The sequence below is a fragment of the Perissodus microlepis genome, chromosome 17 (genome assembly GCF_051167445.1).
Source record: "Perissodus microlepis isolate ML-2025 ecotype Zambia chromosome 17, ASM5116744v1, whole genome shotgun sequence".
NCBI lineage: Eukaryota > Metazoa > Chordata > Actinopteri > Cichliformes > Cichlidae > Perissodus > Perissodus microlepis.
This window is the reverse complement of record NC_140477.1, coordinates 2,875,861-2,896,823: the sequence shown is the minus strand read 5'-3', so window position 1 is coordinate 2,896,823 and position 20,963 is coordinate 2,875,861. Positions and strand designations below refer to the sequence as shown.

General features: G+C 39.6%; 1 protein-coding gene across 2 annotated transcripts in view; it reads left to right on the top strand.

The window, feature by feature from the left end:
* Window positions 1-20,636, top strand: part of syn3 (synapsin III) — a 125,353-nt gene extending 104,717 nt beyond the window's left edge. Inside the window, exons 8-15 of one of the 2 annotated variants that reach the window (XR_014797274.1) lie at window positions 4,974-5,116; window positions 5,768-5,842; window positions 6,089-6,191; window positions 12,322-12,453; window positions 14,446-14,464; window positions 14,564-14,720; window positions 14,824-17,188; window positions 17,302-20,636. Coding sequence is in view for 1 of the 2 variants with exons in the window: in XM_084909099.1 (XP_084765225.1) it covers window positions 4,974-5,116; window positions 5,768-5,842; window positions 6,089-6,191; window positions 12,322-12,453; window positions 14,446-14,464; window positions 14,564-14,720; window positions 14,824-14,947 (753 nt within the window). In the remaining variant the exon portion in view is untranslated. Of the gene's footprint in view, window positions 1-4,973; window positions 5,117-5,767; window positions 5,843-6,088; window positions 6,192-12,321; window positions 12,454-14,445; window positions 14,465-14,563; window positions 14,721-14,823 lie in introns of both variants that reach the window. The other variant, XM_084909099.1, reaches the window with a different exon arrangement.
* Window positions 20,637-20,963: the final 327 nt, after the last annotated feature.

Here is a 20,963-nt window from a genome sequence, read left to right as displayed (position 1 = left end):
TTATGTAACTTCTGTCAGTGCTGTGCTATTGGAAACCGAATTTCCCGGAGGAACCCACCCGAGGCATTAATAAAGTTTTATCTAATCTAATCTAATCTAATCTAAGCCGTAACCTCTTAGGCTGAGTAGTAACTTGGAAGTGCTAGAAAACTGCAGTTCACTGAATGCCCACTTGAGGGCTCTGAAAGCGAATCCCTTGTTAAAATACATCCAGATGTAAAAAAAAAAATGGCTGAGGTAGTGGCAAGATTTTAGCTAATGGACATTACAGCTTTAACTGACAGCTGATCACTGCTAGGCGTCACCTCGGCTAATTTAGAGTTAGTGAACTGGACCTCTCAACCACTTATTGTAAGAGAAATTCTCATGTTTTATCAGTTAAAGAGCAAATACCAGTGTATGTGTGTGTGTTGCTCTGTTGCATACATACAGTTTATTAATACATTTTGCCAAGCCTAACCAAGCCTTGCTAGCATTAGTTGAAAACTGACCACTTAACTTTCTTATTCAAATATGGCCAAGTCTGCCTCCATGAAAGCAACATGGTGGCAACCAAAAGTTCAATTTAAGGCTTTAGAAAGTGAAATGAGAAACGAGTGGTGACATCATGTTGGTGACATCCATCTTTTATGTACAGTTTATGGTTGGGACTCTTAAACCCGTAAATTGAAAGCCTTTGTAGCTTACTGTAGGTCAACATTTACACATTTTGCTGCCATTTTGTTTCTTTTTTGCTATTTTCTCAAACACATTATGCATATGCTGTATAATATATAATGCTGAGGTTGTTCACCTTATGACCTTTTGGTAACTGATTTCAGACATTTACTGGAATTTAATGGCGATTTTGTTCATTAGCTAACAATAGAAAATCTACAGCTCAAAGTAATATTGCCATATTTTGTTTTGTTGGGTTGTCATAGGCAGTCTCCATTAATGAAACACACATTAATGACATCAGTTAAGGACAAATCATGTTGATATTACTGTGGTATTGTTACCTGTAACTAATAGCAGTGTTTGTATATGTTTATCTGATGGCAGTTTACATATTAAAATAGAATTACACACTTTGCCTTTTTCATTTGACAAACAGCAGTAGAGAGTGAGCCTTTCTACTCAGCTTTCCCATTACGCTATTAGAGCAGCAGGCCTCTGTAATGAAGGTGGTATGTCATGTTATCTGGACACTAACCACCAGTTTCACCACCAGGCACAGCTCTTCATTTCTGTGCCAGTGCTTCACCTTTTCCGGCTTACCTTCTGTTTCTGCATCATTGCAGTTTGTTTAGTTACTCAGAGGAATTGCGTAAGTCTCTGGACAGGTTTGTGTGCCTACCGCTCACAACTGGACCAGTTCCTTGTGGTCAGCTTCTGCTTTTGCTACCATGACGTACTCTTTCAGTCACATTGCTGTAGTCAATGGATTTTGTTATTTTAGCTTCTGGTCTTTTCATGTTTCTATAAGAAACACTGACTGTATTATTTGATGACATGCGCCTTTAGTGTTTTTACAGTTTTTCACAGTTGCAGTTCTGAAATCTGTGAACACAAAACCCAGTTTTTCAATCTGAGTGTCGTGAGCACAGAGTTTCTTTATGTTGGGTTGTCCTGTTTACCTTATTGTCTGTTAAAGTACAAGGACATGATCTTTCACAGCTGCTTGTATTTCATCTGAAATGCACTGTTGGTCTTCCTCTTCTTGCCTTCTGTCGCCTTTCCATCTTCCTCATCCACCAACTCCCCCCCACACATTTCCTCTTGTGCATCTCAGCTTGTTACTATCTGTTTGTGGTATCGGTCTTCAACTCACCATGGTGCCTGTGCGCCCTGACGTGGCGTACACTGGTCTGATCACTTCATTAGCAAGTGTGAAAAATGGTTCATTGTTATGTGTAAGCACTGAAATCTGCCACCTGTGCTCACCCTTGCGCAACACAAGTACATCACAGTGAGAACTGAATGAATGTGAGTGTATCTAAAGTATTGCAAAAAGGGTAAAATAATATCTGCAAATTATGTCCTAAAAGAATGTACGTTCAGTACGTTCAGCATGTTGGTTCTCATGGCAAAGAGTGGAATTTGGTGTTTTAGCAATCTAGGGAAACTCTAACACAAACTAGGAGAAAGCTTAGTAAATAAAATACAAGCTATTTAGTGAATTCTTTAAAAAGAAAAACAACACACACATACTATGCATATTTTCCTTTATATATGAAGCACTGAATTTATTACCTTGTGTGGTGGGGCGTGGTCTGCGGTGCCACGCGGACGCACCTGCACGTATGTAATTTGGTTGTGCTGTGTTTACATAACATTTCTGCATGTCACATATGAAGTAAAACTTACATGTCAATGTCTAAAGTTTGCTAACACTATAAGCTACCACTATGGTGGAAAACTTATGAGTAATGAAATGAGCAAAAGTTGGATTCAATGTTTTGCTTGAGAGAGGAAGAAGAGTTACTTTCTGTTAAAAAATGTCTGTATTGGATTTTAATCGGTAAGGTGTCTTTTCAGGTTTTACAGCACGCAGACTGACTCAAAATCCCTGAAATGTCACTGTCAGCGCATTTCGGGCAGTTTGTACAAACGTTGTCCATTCTGTGCTCCAGATGGGTTAATTGCATTAACAGTGTTAATCGTGACAACGGCTTCACAAGCGTTAATGCGTTAACGTTGACAGCTCTAGTTTATGACAGTCGCGAGGTGAAATTGGTCGGGAGACAGTTTCTAGCTACAACACCGCAAACCAGAATGGAGACCAACTTTGAAGGAGAATGTTCTTTGTTTCCAGTTTGTGTCACAGCTTCACAAGTTTGGCAAGTTAGTCAGTTAGCAAACGTTTGCAGACATGTCTGTGCCTTCCTTGCAAACTACAGGCGACCACAGCGGTCTGCTAGTGACCAAAGTGGTTTAAAAAAAAAAAAAAAGTTTTTTGGTGCAGCACTCGCTTTGTGACCAGTTTCACCTAGCAACAGCAAGCAACCGTCAAGAACCCCCAACCACTCAGGGAATAGACATTTTTCACACGGAAAACAATAGTTAAACAAGATTTTGGTTACTTCTTCGTCTTTTCTAATTAGCTGTTCATGACTATAAACACAGTTTAACTCAACCATGTCTAGTCTTAAACATTCATGTTCATTCTTTTAATACAGTACACCCACTAATAACAAGCACAAGCACCCTGTACGTGTATTTTAGCGAAGGTCTTGGAATAAAATGTGCTTAAAGCTAACAGAGAAGCTAACATCACAGTTAAAATCCATAATTTCCTTAACGACCAGCAAGCGGTAGAAGTGTTTCAAACTAGGCATTAGTTGTGTTGCTGTTTTCTAAAATCTGATATGGATCCCAAGGATATGCTCTAAGAAAATACAGTCATGTTTTTTTAAATCTGTTGGCTTATTTGAAGCTATTTCATAGTCTGCCTTGTAAGCTCATTTTAGAAACTCACTGATTTAGCGTCAGCGACATATGTGGGTTTTGACAAGCACGCTCATTATGTAATTACCCATCAAAGTGACAACACTGTTTATGTGACCACATTCACCATCAAAGCTGCCCACCCGTCTTTAAAAAATTAAAATTTACTTTTATTGTTCTGGTGTCATTGGTGTCACTCTTTTCGGATTTTCCTTATTTCTTTTCCTATTGACGTTTTTTTGTGTTCATTTTCTGAAGGTGGGTTGCATCATTTGAAAACAAAACAAAATCTCCTTGGGATTTCTTTGTTCCACCCAGACAACTTGTCCTTAGTTTTTACTAGTTTGGGGGATTTGAAAGTGCATTAAAGTAAAACTCTTATAAACACACAATTAAACTGTTGCTTAAGACCTCACAAAGTGTTGCATGTAGACACAAGTGGCTTGTGCCTTGCCTTTCCAGAACCTCTTTTATCTCTCTTTGAAGCACATTACAAAGAAATAGGAGTGTGGGCTAACCCATCAGTGCCATAGCAACAAACTGAACCATTTCAACACTATGTATGACTGTGTTTGCTGGGTTTTTTTTAACTAAAATTGACCATAAATTGAGGTAACCCTGTCGATGTATATAAAGGGACTTCTTGACTAATGGATATGCAACTGTTTAGTCCACAGAATCATCTAAAGCGTTCTATATATTACCATTTGCGGAAAACTTAGTGTCCCAGTGTAAACACAGAAACAGACTTTGTTCATGGTACATACCATTTCAGTATGGAAAATGGTTGCCTTTAGATGTGCTATTTGAAGAACAGAAAAACAGAAGACGAAACCCCCGAGGAAACATCAACCTCCTGTTTTCCTTATCTGGTTTGTGTTTTATCATGACGGAAGCGCAATGTTCCCATCGCTTCCTCCGTGATGGTGCTAGTGAGAGGGATGGTGATGAGTGAGTGGATGCTCTGCACTGACTCGTTTGGTGCCTGAGACAAGAAAACTCGTAGCCGCACAATAACGTTGGCGATTGATGTGACTGTCTCTTAGGATGCCCAGTTTCCCATTGGAAGCACACCTCATTAATCTTTGTATCAACATAAATTACAATAATAATACCACTCAACAAGAAACATCAGAGTATGAGAACCTTAGTTTCCTACAAATGGCCCTCAGTGGTAATTATCACTGGAGGAAAATATTTGTTTCCTCCGTATTTTACGCTGTCACACCTCATTGTTACCTAATAATCTCACAGTGAAATTGAAAAATTGCTTTGAATTATATGATATAAACATGTTGTGTGTCGATAGGCTCCCATTGCATCATTTCCCTCTAAGTCTGCATCTGCAGTCTACTGTTTAATAACTGGGAAAGAGGTGATGTAGTTTCAAAGCCGCCCCCGGTAATGTTTCCATACGTGGACCCCTCATTATCCAGCTTGTGTACAAGTGTGAAATTCCTGTGGGATTTTAAAGCACCCGCTGCCAGTTTCAGCAGCGTCCTTTGTAATTAGCTGCCCGCTAACAAGTGGCGTCTCTCCTGCAGATTAAAGTCGAAAACCAACAGGACTTCCAGGACATCACCAGCGTGGTGGCTCTGGCAGGGACCTACGCCACCACCGAGCCGTACATCCAGTCCAAGTACGATATCAGGATCCAGAAGATCGGCAGCAACTACAAAGCTTACATGTAAGGTGTTTTTTATTGGCTTGCTGCAACCAACTTCTGGTGGCTGTTGGTGGCATTGCAGGTGAATTTGAAAGCAAATATTTTAAGCGTTTTAGTAGGTTAATGGTAGCAAGGCATGTGGAGCCAGTGGGAAATGAACTCTTATAAAGCATCATCTGGAAAATAAACAGTTTCACCAGTAATGGCAAATTATATGTTAAAGTAGCACTTTTCTTGGATTCCAGGCAGTTTTCAGCATTAATGCCTTGATTTTCATGGCCTCATGCCCCAGCTCCACCCATCTGGAAGCCATAGACATTCCTGTCAGCCAAGGATATTACAACAAAGAATTTGTGCTCAACCTTTTAGCTTTCAAGACTGTATCTGAACAATTGCTCAACCGAAATCGGAGAGGGGGGGCAAAGTAGCCAAGCCTTATCTCATCGTATTTTTTTTCCCTGCCCGCACCATTAAACCGTGTTTTTGATTGGCTTTCACAGAAACATTATCTAGGTGTGGATTAAAATGGTCATCATTGATGAACTGATGATAGCTTCCCCCTTGAGGGGGAAAAGCAAAAGTTGGGAGCGATTAACTGTTGCTGGAGCATTTTAGCTTGTTTTTTGCAGAAATATGAATTCATTTCCTGGTGCACCCCCCCCCCCTCTTCAGGAGAACATCCATTTCTGGTAACTGGAAGGCCAACACAGGTTCTGCCATGTTGGAACAGATCGCAATGACTGACAGGTGAGCTGGTTCAGAGATTCTCTTGGAAAAATGCAGATCTGTTAAGTGCACTGAATCATTCAGACATCTGTGTTCAATTGAATACACTGGCACTACTTTTAAGCATGAATCTGATTATCTCATTGTCCAAAAGTCTTGGAAGCCTTTCCTGACATTTATAGCTGTTAAGTCCATTCTTCCTTTAATGATATCTGTAGTGATTATTGGGGTTTTAAACAGTCAGCTGTTTGCGTCCCTGTGCTTCAGATATCGTATGTGGATAGACTCCTGCGCTGAGATGTTTGGGGGCCTAGACATCTGTGCTGTGAAGGCCGTGCATGGAAAAGACGGGAACGACTACATTATCGAGGTCAGTGTGTTTTCATCTACAGCTCAGCACAGGGCTAAAGCAGTTTGTGTAAGCGTTACCTTGGATTCATTCTCTTTCCCTGCTGATAATACTTTTCATATCATGGGTGAAAGTCAACCGGGAAGGGTGTAACCAGACTTGCTGGCACATGATCTTCACAGCCTTGAAAGAACGATTAGTCTGCAGACCAAACACAGGCAGCTGAATGAAAACAACATCAGGAGTCAGCGGTTGACTCACTTCATCTTCTAATCCCATCTGTTTGTTTGAGTCTGCTGGTAAAGTTTGGCAGTGGAAGTGTAGCTTGCAGTTTGTAGACAAATAAAACTGTCATGGCGTGACTTGACGCAACCAGTTTGGTTGGAGGTTTGGGCTTTCAATGTGATGAGCGTGGCAGTAACAGTGCCTGGGACGGGGTTTCCACTGGGGCCACTAGAGGTTCACTGTTCTGTATCTGTATATACAGCATATAACATATGTTACACATAAGCATGGTTTAAAGGTGCAGTCTGTGGGGTTTTTAGGTCATTTAAGAGGGGCCAAAAAAAGAAGGTGGAACTCATAAATATAGATCGATTAGTGTGTAATTGTCTGAATGCAGGTGCCTCATGTGTTCAGGTCCTGTCTGAAAATTTCAGAACATATCTTTACTTGTTCAGATTCATGAGACTCACCTTGATCATCTGGGTTTTTGAAGTGCACTCAAGCACTTTATCCTATTTAAGATTTATATTATTTAACATTCACATGCCAATAGATGCATCAGAGAGCAACCTGGGGGTCGTATCATGCCTGCACCCTGCAGACAGTATCATGCATGCAGACTGGAACAGCCAAGGATGGAAAATACAATCTGACATGGCAAAGGTTAGCATAGCAACACATCTATGTTGCTATCATTGTCTATTAGATTAGTTGGATAAATTATTGTTGGTCATTCACATAACATTCTTATGTACTTTTTTTTTTTTCAATAATGACATGAGAATTATAATTTATTTATTTAGAATATGTGTTATGGGGATTTATGGGTCAACTCACTTTATTTATCACTATTAAATAAAGAAAATTATTTAATAATTACGCACACATGCCATCTCCAGCAGCCTCACAGGTCTCACAGCCCCAACAGAAGGAATAACTTGCACATATATGTTACTATGATGACTCCTTGTTACCCCAAAAGCTTCCCTGGAACTCACACTTTCTGTATGTCTTACTTTTGTTCCACTCCAATAATTTGTTGTAATGCTTATTGATTCTAAATAAAGTTGTCAGTTTATTTATTTCTTTTTTATATATTTGATTTCTGTCCTTTTTAAAAAATATCTGTTTATATAAAATCGTAAATACCTTACCCAGAAATGCAAATTTTCCTTTAACAATTATTCCCAGGGGCGAAGCAAGAGACAAATAGTTGTGAGCAATCAGTTTTGTTTTTAGAGCAGCTTCCTATGCCTTCAAGTCTGAGGAAATGAGCCAGTCTGGACATCTGAAATGCCCAAACTTAGGATCAGAACATGACATCACTCTGGTGACTATCTGTGTGCTGGGAGAGAGCGGTTGTGAGAAAGAAAAAAAGACCTCAAACTATCCCAGGAAGTATCTATCAGCTCCCCAGGGGCGTGTGGTCTCAGTACTAGGCTGCTACGACAGAGAAACCCATGACACAGTCAAGTAGCAATGTTTCCTGACAAGCATTACTTCCTCCTCCTTTACTCCAACCCTAGATGGAATTTAATTAAGTGCGACGTTGAAGAGCTGTCGGCCCGTCACAGTCAGAAACTGTTTTCTTTCTTTCAGTTTTTTTGCGTCAGAACAAAGTCAGCAGCCGTAACACCTCACCCTAATGCACAGTAATGAGCTACTCAGAAGCACTTCATTAACACATTACTGCAGCTGGTATCAACATGAGGCAAACTCCAGCTTGTGTCACTTCACTGGAAAATGTATAGATAATAGGGGTGCAGTATTGTTATGTAACATGACACAGTGCACCACAGCGTTTGACAAAATGACATGACAGAAAGTATTTTATATACACAGCTGATCTGACAGGATGTGTCAGCCACATGACATGAAGTAGAATGGCTGTGCTGGTGTAGTCAGTGTCAGTCAGTCCATCTCTTTGGGTAAGACTGTGAAGATTGTTGCGGACCAATCAAAACACGTCCCATAGCAACGGCACTCCCTAGTGGCAGGAGCCTCACCACACCACAAAAGTGTGGCTTGAGTAACACAACAACGACCAAACACTCAATGAATGCCAGATCCCAGCGCAGCTGTGCATCCATGAGGCTTCCCATCCCACAACCCACAGGACCCAGAAGACCCGCCGTCAGATTTTGGTTGCGCGTCCCCAAAGGACACTTGCTGAAGTCCCAGCACATGGGGAGCCTACACAATAGCAGGCACATAATACTATAAAGAAATTTTATTTAATTTAGCACGTGTAAATTCAACAGACTTTACATAAAAGGTAGGTCTAGGATGCCTTAAGGCAAGAAAAACAACAAAACTTTCTAAGTCTTTGAGATTATCAGTACAAAAAATGTTTTTTCAATTACAATGTCAAATGTAATATTTTTCTACTGGTCCACAGAAACAACACAAAACTTAAAGGGCTAATCAAAGGAGCTTGCAAAGAAAAGCGTCTGGACTTCTTTAAGTTACTTGAAGACGTTTCACCTCTCATCCGAGAAGCTTCTTCAGTTCTAAGGTCAAATGGTGGAGAGTCCCAGATAATGGGGATGGATAATGGATAAAGGGCTAATGTTATGCCTAATAATGATTAGAACATTATTGGCCTAATTGTAAGAAAATATCATTATATTACAGATTCAGCCATCGGGAGTGACTTTATCTGTTGACAGAGATATTTCAGATATTGTGCCTTCAAGCTAGCAAAAGAGAACAAGCACACATGTTGCTATCTTGAAGCTAAAGTTGTTTTCCCAGAAATGGATGACCCTCTGGCCAGCCCTGAACTTCAACTGCACCATCATTTTCAATGAGCACATTTCACTTTTGCTCTGTAAACATTTGCCATGCAGCCCGATATTGTCCAGGAAACACAAACCTTTGCTGCTTAGTAAAAGTACAGGACAACACCTCTGTGTTCCAGTGGTGAAAGAACTACAGCAGATCCAGTCTTCTGTTAGATGACTCTGTATCCTAATAAATCAGCAGGGTGGATCCCGCTTTAGCTTGCCACCGCACGCCGTTTGAAGTGGGGCCTGGCGGTCTTTTACCAGGCCTGCATTCAGTCCCCTGTGGTAATGACTCAACTGGCCAAAACACCGTGCCACACCCGACCTCGCTGCCAAATCCTAGCCAAGAAGCTGGGTACACACAAAAAAGGGGGAGCTTTAAAGGGTTCTTTAGTTTGGGAAGTGGTTCTGTGCAGAACAGAGAGATCCCAAACAGCTGTGAAAAACAAAGAAAATGAGTGGAAAAGACGAATAGTTTGGGTGTCCTCAGTTTGTTATAGGCGTTCTTAGAGGCTCTTTTAAATAAAGCTTTTGATTTGCTTTCAATTTTTTGTCATCAAATGTGGATTTTTTAATCAGTTTAGATTGTGCTTACAAAGGACGACATAAAAACTTCTCTTGTTTTAGTCATTATCACTGACAGATTGTTCTACGACTTTTCAACGATTAGCTTTTTTGAGAACGTTTTTGCAGTGTGTAGCAAGCCCACAAAAGAAACAGCCCTATAATGATATGCAAAAAAAAAGCTTTAAATTAATAAGAAATAAAATAGATGAATTTAAACCTACAACTGCCTTTGGGTGCCCTCTTCCTTGCTAGGTGTAGTTTCAGTCCGAGTTTCTGTAGAGCAGTGCACTCTTGGTTTCTTGTATTACACAAAGAAATCATTAAATAAATCTTACACTTTGGTCCGTAGTTTGCTGTACTAAGACAGCTTTTGTAGTTTTGCCTCTGTATACCACTACAGTGGATCTTAAATCAGATAGAATTGAAATGCTGTATTTCAATGGGTTTTACAAAATTATTAGATGAAGTTTTCAGGATTTATATTTTTATGCAAATCCCCCATTTTCAGAATCTTAACAAATAATTGGACAATTGACTGAAAAGCTGTTTCAGGGCGAGGTCAGGCCTGTTCCCTTGTTTTGGAGGAACCAAAAAATCTACCCTTCTAAATTATTTACATTGGTAGAAGCAGCTTCACCATAGCTCTCAAGCCAAGAACACACGCAAGGAGGTAGCAAGTGATGATGTGCAAACCACTGGTTACACTCATAGACAGTATAAGACATGAACTTAGCCATAGTTTCTGGTCCTGGTCTTGTTTTGGAGCATCAAGTTGAATGCTTTGAACATTTCCCCATTGCAATCTTTGCAACATAGAAAACACTGTGGATCAGACAGTGAAACTGGCGAACGGCTTGTTATTGAAAACTCATTAGCTGACGATGTGTCGATTCCGTACCATAACTAATCCTCAAATTTTGGAACCAAAATTTACAAAAAAGACTTCAGTATGGCCCAAAACAAGTGAACGAGCCAGCAGGAAAGTGTTTACAGACAGAAAGCCATTTCTTCTTTTTGCAGCCACAGCGATCACCTTATGATAACCTTAAACAGATTGCAGGTCTTAGATGCCAAGTTTTGTTGCTCTGGAAACTACCTCCACGTTCTATAGATCAAGAAGGCCAGATTAAAAAACTTGTACTGTTCTGAAAAGATTAACTTGTAAAAGAATGATGGGAGAAAAAGCGACCACATCGTCAGTCAAACATGGTGGAGGCGGTGTTATGGTATGGACAGCTGTTTTAAAAAAGCCTAAACAACAACCCTAGCCTGTGTGAAAACAACAAGTGGCTGCTCTGCATCGTACCCCAATCACCCCGAACCGGTCGGAGCAGCTGGTTGCGCCTCCATGAGCCTGGATCTGCAGGTTTCCTCCTGTTAAGTGTAAATTTTTCCCTCCCACTGTCATGAGTGCTTGCTTAAAAGAGGTCGTTTGATTTTTGTTTTTTTCTCTACATTGTTGTAGGCTCTTTACCTTGCAATATAAAGCACCTTAAGGCGACTGTTGTGAATTGAAGTGAGTTAAGTCTTTGCCTGCATCATGTATCTTGTGCCATAATAAGTCGCATTCATTTGAATCTAAGCAAACACCAAGTGTGTGCTAAGAGGCCAGTTTGTCTGAAATTGGACTAAAGAACATTTTTGGGATTTAACTGATACCACTAATAAAAACAACTTCAGCCACAGAGAGCTCCAGTACAGTCTAATCTCTGCTTGGCATATGCTGTGTACCAGAGGATAAGCGCACACACACGCATGCATGCCTGCTGATGTGTTTACAGCCTGCAGCTGGGGTGCGGTGCAACAGCTTCTTCCACCATGATGGGCATCTACATCCTAGCCAGCAGCAGCAACACTCCTTTGCTCCTGTTTGTTTTGGTTTTTAGGGAGGAGGACAGCAGGTCTCTGAGCCTCATGAGGCCTGTGGTTCTGCAGCACACATGGACCTGCATGTGAGCTCAAGTGCTGGGAAAAAACATTTTTCCTTGTTTTTTTTTTCTTTTTTGATTATTTTAATTATTTGTGTGGCAATGGGTTTGGTCTATGCCCTTCAAAGTCATGCCCCAGCAACATAATATTTACAGATGGAGCCACTTTTTTTTGCAGATCACTGGAAATTCTAACTTTGGCTTCTTGTGTGTGTTCAGATAAACCTATTTAGTTTATCCAGAGCTTAACTAGAGAAGTCTGTGAGCAGTCAAAATTAAACTGTTGTAAAGCTTATATGAACACACATATAGAGAAAACTAAAGCATCTTTTTTTGCTTCTGTTTATGTGATTGATTGCCAGAGCACCGAAGACCTCCTGAGAAGACAGAAACTCGCAGTTTTCGTCACACACTTCTTTGTATCCTCCAAACTGTGGTTGCCACAGGGCTGTAAAGCTTGTTTCTGACCCCAACAAACATGTGATCTACACTAAATGACTCATCACGTGTGTCCACACACAGTCTTATCACTAATATCACTTGAGGGTCAGAGTAGAGGAATTCTGAATAAGAGGTAACATCCTGCCATCTAGTGGGGGAATTGTAACACTTCAGCTGAGGTCTGTTTGTTTTCTGTCTCTGCAGGTGATGGACAGTTCAATGCCTCTGATTGGCGAGCATGTGGAGGAGGATAAACAGCTGATCACAGAGCTGGTCATCAACAAGATGGCCCAGGTGCTGCTGGGAGTTTCCATGCCTCAGCCTTCTACTGTTAAGGTACAAAAAGCTTTTAAACAAGCCACTACTACTACTGTAGCTCACTTTGTTCATAGTACCAGAGAGTAATTGTAAACACTGCTACTAATTACAAAACTTTGTTACCACTTCTACCAATAATGCTAATAAAATTTTTCTACTATGGATACTTATTATCAGGTCTGTTAATTAATAATTTTGTCTCTGATGATCACTATAATGCTACACAGTTTTACCAACTGCAGTGACTATTGTTGGAGTAGCACTGTAATTACAAGCAGTGCTTGTATGGCCATACTTTCACCTGTATTCACACTGATAATTTTTTTCAGAAATAAAAAACTTAAAATGCACTTTTCCAAATTATTACGCACACAGAGTTTCAAAAGATTTTATAGGTTGTAGAGAATTGAAAATGGTCATTTGTTGAATTTGCAGCATTAGTAGATCAATTTCACTGAAATCAAAAGTTATTTCAATCAAAAACATCTTAACGGGTCAAGTTACATATGAACATAGGACCCTTTATTTGATAGAAGTTTTACAATTCTTGCATCCATGGAACTTGTAAGTTTTTGGAAGGTTTCTACTTGAATGTCTTTGCAGGATGTCAGAATAGCCTCCCAGAGCTGCTGTTTGGATGTGAACTGCCTCCCACCCTCATAGTTTTTTGCTTGAGGATGCTCCAAAGGTTCTCAGTAGGATTGAGGTCAGGGAAGAATGGGGACCACACCATGAGTTCCTCTGCTTTTATGCCAAAAGCAGCAAAGGATGCAGAGGTGTTGCTTGTAGCATGAGATGGTGCATTGTCTTGCATGAAGACGGTTGTGTTGCAGAAGGCACAGTTCTTCTCTTTCTACCATGGAAGAAAGTGGACAGTCAGAAACTCCACATACTTTGCAGGGGTCATTTTCACACCTTCAGGGACCCTAAAGGGGCCGACCAGCTCTCTCCCTGTGATTCCGGCCTTCATGTACTTCTGGGCCCACTGCAGCCATTTCTGCTTGTGAGCATTGGTTAGGGGTGGCCGAATAGAAGGTTTATGTACAACTGCAAGTCTCTGGCGGATCCTACACCTTGATGTTCGCAGGGCTCCAGAGGCACCAGCAGCTTGAAATATGTGTTTGCTGCTTTGTGATGGCCTTTTAGCAGCTGTTCTCTTAATCTGATGTATTTGTCTGACAGAAACCTTCATCATTGTGCCTTTATCTGCACGAACACATGTGTGCTCTGACTCAAATCTCTTAACATTATGGTGATCACGCTTAAATTTTCGTGAAATATCTAAGATTTTCATTACGTGTCCAAGGCATTCAACTATTTCACGCTTTTCAGCAGCAGAGAGATCCGTTTTCCTTCCTATATTGCTTAAAAATGTTGGTCTGCTTAATAATGTGGAACATCCTTCTTTAGTAGTTTTTCCTTTAATTGGGCTCACCTGGCAAACTAATGATCACAGGTGTCCGAGATTGATTTCAGTCATCCAGAGAGTCCTGAAACACAATTGCATCCATGGGTTTAATTGAAAAACAACTTATTTAATCTTTATGACACTTAAACACAATTTTCACAATAATTTGGAACACGGTGTATTTCTAGACTAGCATCTGAATTAATGCTATTTCAGCATCTATGGTCACTTCGCTAGCGTCCTTGTTTTTTTGTTTTGTTTTGTTTTCAAACTGTCATCACAATTAATGACTTCCACATATAGTATAGATTACTTATTGTTGGTTCATCAATAACCATATAGCTTGAAGCCGGATTGGACCATCTGAAAGGAAACAGCAGGAGGAAAGCTCTGTGATGGTTTGGGGTAGGATATGTTGGAGCTGATCATCTGTGGCATCAACCTGAGTTGATGTATTTGCAAAGACAATCAAAATGTCTCATCGTGGAAACTGTTCCCTTTCCATGTTTTCAAAAATGTGTTGTTGTCATGGTGTTAGCAGTAAAATTCAAGCATTTTTATGTAAATGATGCTATATCTGTGTCTTTTTGTGTCTTCTTCAGACCACGCAGCCCAGACGAGGTAAGTAAAGTGCTTCATTATGATTCATTCCACTATCTTCTGTGGTGATACAGTACAGAGAAATAATAAGCCTGTGCATCACGTGTTCATGTATGGTAGGTGGACATCGTTCCGCTTCTGCCTCTCCATCTCAGTCGGCCCAGGGATCCCCTCAGAGAGCCCGGTCCGCCACTACGTCTCCCAGCCAGGCGTTCCAGCCCGGTCCCATCCCTGCCTCTTCTGGACCTGGAGCTGGGAAACAGTCACCGCAGCTGAAGTAAGTCCAAGCTGGGGTTCTGTTAATCTCACACATGACTTTGCTTACCGCTGTATGATTTTCCTTGTCGGGTAGCTAAACCGTCTTCGTCTTCGTCGCGCAGCAAATCGCAGTCGCTGACAAACAGCTTCACGGAGACGTTACGAGGAAGCTTGACCGACGACGAGGCCAAAGCCGAGACCATCCGCTCCCTCCGACAGTCCTTTGCCAGCCTCTTCTCTGACTAAAAACATCCCTACCACCTTCCTCTTCCTGTCATCAGGTTTCAGAAAATAATAATAATTGCTTACTCTGTTTGTTATGGAGTCGCCTCTCTCCTTTCCATGTTTGTGAAGTTTAACACTGGTGCAACCCTCTGTCCTCAAATCAGTGATCAATCTATCACTAGAAAGGCCAGTGGATTTCAGAGGACCTACACCATGTTGACTGGAGATGGTAGATATTAAGATGTCACCAAACCCCCGTTCACGTTTCTATTACTTTCAGGGAGCTTTGTTTTTTGCTAATTATTCCATATTCACGTTTAATCTACGAAACTCCTGAAACATTTCTAGTCCCTCCAATGTTGTGTTGAAACCTAAAACCTGTCCATAGAAATTGGACTTCCTAGAAAGCAAAATGGCCTTTTTAGTGGTAGGTGATCACAGTAGATATTCATATTCTCGCTCGTGCTGCTTGGTATATAATTGTTATTCTGCATTCTCTTTGTCCAACCGGTGAAACTATTTCTATGTTCATATTTCTACATTTATGTACATCCGTCTATCTTCAGTTTCTTTATTCGACACACAGCTTCCAAATTGTTTGCAGATGTCCATGGCAATATTCTGATCTGAACCAGTTCCACCTGAGTCACGAGAAGCGTACTGAATCCTCTCGCTTCACCAGCGGTCTCTTAAGCATCTTAGCCAGCAGCAGCATTTCTCAGACATCCGTGTGCTGTAGACACATATTGGCTTATGTAGTGACTCCTCTGCCTTGGCCTAACTTTACCAAAGTGCTTTTTAATAACAAAAAAGAACAGTTTTTTTTAAAGAAACAACCCCCTTAACTTGTTTGAGAACACAATCACACAGCTAAGAAAAACCTTTGAGCTTGTGATTTTTTTTTTAACGAGGTGCAAACGCTGTACTGGCTTACAGCCATCGTCTTCCATCACAGCTCTGCTCTTCCCCAGCAAATTGTTCCTTTTCTTAACCTTTTATGCTTTGTTAATAGCACCGTGGGGTATTTGTTGGTGTGGGGACTGATCTAGCAACTAGTACTGGTGAGTCTTTAGAAGCAAACAGCAAGGGTCTGATATTTTAATCATCTGTCTCTTGTTCTCTGTCAGCTAGGATTGCAGCTCATTTATTGTAGTTCTTTTTAGGAATTTTGCTCTGTAGCAGATATAACCTACACACACATATACCTGCAGGAATGGCAGCCATCCTCTTCTAACATCCGTCACTGTTTTGGATCTGCATGTAAATGAATGTGATATGTGGAGCCAACCTGTTTTCTTCCACAGTTTATTTGATGGGAGCTGACGCTTACTTTGAATTTTCTGGAAAAAAAAGTGCATTTTTGGGTAACTTATTATGAAATTAGACACCAAGTACTTTTGGTTTATCGTAGATGGACTCTGTAGATTTTCAGCATATTTCGCAAGATGGAATGTGCATACGCAATGAAGCCTTCAAAGAAAAACTCTTAATTGATAACTGATGGCAAAGATCTCTTATGACTATTCATTAGTTTGATCTGAAGGGTATGCAAAACATCTTTGATAGTTTACCAAAGTCTTAAATTTCCAAAATATTCTTTTAAAAAAATGTTCAAAAAATAATGAGTGAGCTATAGATTTTAGCTTCTTGTAGCAGCAAGCTCAAGGACACAAACTGACTACATGGTTTTGCTTTCCATGCAAAGAACAATCAAAGTATGATACTCTATATAAATTGGTACTTTTATTGGAAAATTATCAAAATGGTAATGGTAAATAATAGTTTTATCTTGTGACTTAGAATGAGCTTGTAATAGTTTTTCCCACCTTCCATTTAATTCAGCATCTGGATCTTTATTAGATAAATGATAATCCCAAACCCAGTGTTAAATGATGAAAGTTCCAGAAAAGGAGAAAAAAGTTAACTAGCCATTTTTGCAATAATTACATTCATGGCAGGAAAAAAATGCCACCACAGATTGCATATTTATCCTGCAAAACATAGAAACATTACAGTGGCAGTGACTAAAGAGAGCATGGCTTAGCAGATGTAAATAAAGTGAATTCATGCTTCGTTTAGTTTCCTTAGCTTCAGCTACTACTTATAAATTTAACTAACAGGTTTCTTTCTTCCTTTGGAGCAATGTTACTGTGGTGGCAATTTTTTTCTGCATTTTTCAAATGGCTGGTTCTTGAGTTCAACTAGAAAGCTAACTAGCTAGCTAGAATGCGGCTAGTCAGCTAACGGATTTTAGCAGTAGTGGTTTATTAGCTTGCTACACCAAAGGGGACGCCATGGGTTTGTTAAAAATAAATTAGTAAATTAAACTTAAATATGCATTTCTGATGGAAACGGTTTGAGGCTAAACATACTAGGATACACGAAACAACAGAACAGTGCTAACTAAAAATAAATTACATAAAAGTGCTAATTACTCCTAAATAACTTCAGGAAGACTATGTCAAATTTTAGTCTAGCTAAATTTTATTTAAAGCATGGCCAAGAGAGTATGCTTTGTTGTTTCTATCTTCCAGAGGGGATGTTCCACTTTAATAAAGGCATTTGTGAGTTTTCAATGCTAGCTTGGTCAACTTGGTTGGGGTTTCAAATGTCTAAAATTCCACAAATGTATTTATTTATTTATAAAGAGCAGGCTCAATCTGCTCGTGTTAACCACCCTTGACAATTTAAATATTACTTTATTTTTTTAAGTGCTCATTAGGCTTTAAAGTAACAACATCGTGGTTTTCCACTGTAGGTAGTAAGCTAATTCTCCTGTCAGTTGTCATGCTAGGGCAGATAAACACTAATGTAATAATTACTTAGCTTGTATTTTTCATTTTGGAATAATGAAAATATTGACATTGCTTACTGTGATTCTTTTGTTTCAAGTTATCGCTGGCTGTATTAATTCTGACTTTTTTGTCAAATTCTCATCTGTAATCTCAGATTTACTGCAGTGTCTTGTGTTAAACACTTTTGCAAGCATCTGGTAGCTTTTGGTACTGTGTCAAAGTGGACCAAATCTGCATTTGATTGTGAGGCCCCTTAAAGGTTTACATTAAATTGTTCCATCTTACCTGTAAAGATTATTGCCACTTCATATATAATACTGCAGTGTGATAAGCCATAACCAAACCGTGAGGATTTCCTATCCCTTATGTGCCACGCAATAATGGCTGTGACGTCGCTGAAAAATCGAAATGTTAACTTTAAACACTGTGTCTATAGCCTCTCTTGCCCTGGAGAGAAACAGCAGTTACTCTTTCTGGATATCAAGGTTATCTCAAGATATAATTATTTGCTCATTCTGTCAGGGTGAAAGATGAAAGAACTATGATGTCACTTTTCTCACATTTTGGGTTTAAAATAAAGTTTAGGATCTGGCATGTTCCATAAATCTGTTTTATTGGGTCAAATTATAAACAATGACCGGACATCAAATAATTTTAGTTTTGTCACTATTGTAGGTTTGCTTCCCTTTTGTCTGAGGGTCAGATGTGGTCTCAGCTGTTTTAGCTGGACCCGTACCTGATAGTTTCTGAGCTGATTTAATTGGAACTGAGCTGCAATGTTGATTGGTAACTACCTCAAGTTCAGCAGTGCTCTGCTGAAACTGACAATAGAGTGGTAGTACTGGACAAGATTTTGTGCACTGAGCATGGCTTCATGTTATAACTGATGTGCTCATAAAACAATAAACCTGCTGTGGTAAAACAACATCTAAGTGCAGAAGGAATGAGAGGAATATAATTTTGTTAAAGTCAAATATCGAGTCAGACATTTTAAAATTCTTTGTCTCAAAATTTCCCCCCCAGTTTATACATTTCTCCAGTTTTTCAAAGTTTTATTTAATTTTATAAATTGTCTTTCCTCTTTCATAACATGTCAGTTAAAGAAAACATTTTGTAACGTGTTACTAGAATGCAATATAAATTGAAATGATTTGGGCTCTTGAAGGTATCTGTGTCAAAATCTTATTTGAATATTGTATCTTTATTATTTCAAGTGATGTTGTGCTTACTATACTGTACATGTTAGAGATTTCATATTTATGACAGATATTTTGATGTCACTTTTCAGAATTTTACTTCCTTTATGATGAAACATAGACTGTATATCAAAGATGGACATGGCCACTGCGCTAGCATGTGTTGGTTTGTAGTTAACAATCCTAGAGCTTTCACTTTCACATTTTGGTCATCAACATTTTGGTCTTTTGAGTGTATTTGGAGCTGATTAGTTAACACTTAGACTAGCTAGTTAGACTTGTTACCAAAGTACATCCGTTATTCACTGTGATATTAATTTGGATGCCAGTTTTTGCTAACAACAGGCTTAAACCAAATGTGTAAACATAAAAAGGCTGTCCCCCTAAAACCCCTAGTGCTGAAAAAGCAAGGATGAAATTACAATTAGGAGGTTAGCTTACTGTCATTAACAACTTAACCATGGGCTAAAGCACTGCTAGCTTTAAATAGACTTAAAGCTAGCATTTAAGACCATAAATACATCAAAATGTGAGAATTTTCCCATTTCTTTTACAATAGAATTTCTTTTTGAATCCAGAAGAGTCGCCCCCTGCTGTCATTTAGAGAAAATGCAGGTTTAAGGCACATCCTCACCAGCTTCACTTTTCATGTCCATCTTTAACATACAGTTTGTGGGTTTAAAAGGGCACTCTCACAGGTATTTACGCCCCAGGTTTGCTCTCTTTGTCTCTATAGATGTAAGCATTTCTAGTAATCCCAAAAGGTTGATTCTGTTCTGGATGTAGCGTTTTCAGTGGGAGAAACAGCTTTCCCCAACCTTGTAAACAGGACTTTTGCAGAATAACTGTCACTTGAAATGTACTGTTTCAAAGATTGGGGAAACCTGAAGACGTCACTCGGATGAGTGACGAAATGTTTCTCCCACTGAAAACACTACGTCCAGAACTGAATCAACCTTTTTTGGATTTACTTACCTGGACGATTGAGCATGCATCAAGACATTTTTAAGAATCGTTCACATATCATTTGTCATTGTAAAGAGAGAGGTGTTTGAGTTAAGCAGGTTGATAGCTATCTCAGCCAATCGCAGTGCCAGATTCACCTGTTTCTCCCAAAACAGGTTGCTGATGTCACCAGTGCTATATCTGGGAACTTTTACAGTGTGTATGGAACGTATGCTCATTTCATAAAGCTTTTTTTAATTTCCCCAACATTGTTTTCATTTAATATATAATTTGGAGCAAAGGTAATACTCTGCTACCGGGGTTGGCTCATCGTTATTTGCTCTGGGTGTGTTGAAGTGATGCATAGTGTAAGACTGAATTAATATGCAGCCACAGAGACTTACAATGAAATACAGCTATTACTGAAAGCAAACTCAACTCTACTTTAATGTGGCATATGTACATGAGAGAAATAATGCCGTTGCACGGGTTCATTTGCCAGTTTTTGAGTTCACTGTGTCCCTTCCTCTCTGCTGAATGGTGGGTGATATTGTAAGTGTATCAATGTTGTGTATATTGGTGTAAATGTGGCATGAAAACCAACCCCTCTTGTGTGCCTCAGGTGTATAAATTTAGGCGTTATGTGATCTCGATGTCTGGCTGCTTATTTGTGAGAAGTGTGATGTAATTTATTAGTATTTACATTATTTCTGTACTTTTGTTCTTTTGTCTGAACGAAAGATTTCTGTTAATAAAGTAAAAACTTTTATTATACCTGTTGCAGTGCATTCCAGTCTCTATCAGTCATCTGCTGAGCTCCACTTGATCAGATTTGAAGGTTTTTTTCTCCATTTATGGTCATTGAAACAGAACGTTTGGCTATTACTGTACTTTTAAAAGCCCCGTTTGAAAAACGCAACTTTCAGAATATGTAGCGATAATCCCAAAATCCTTTCATCTTGGATTATTACCCTTTTTTATTTCTCTTGGCTTGATACTCAGGGTGTTAAAAGCTGTCTGGCAACACAAGGCCATGGAGAAAGAAACCTGCCGGCATCCAGTGCTTCTTTTCATCTGCTGCCCACTTCACGTCAAGTCCAG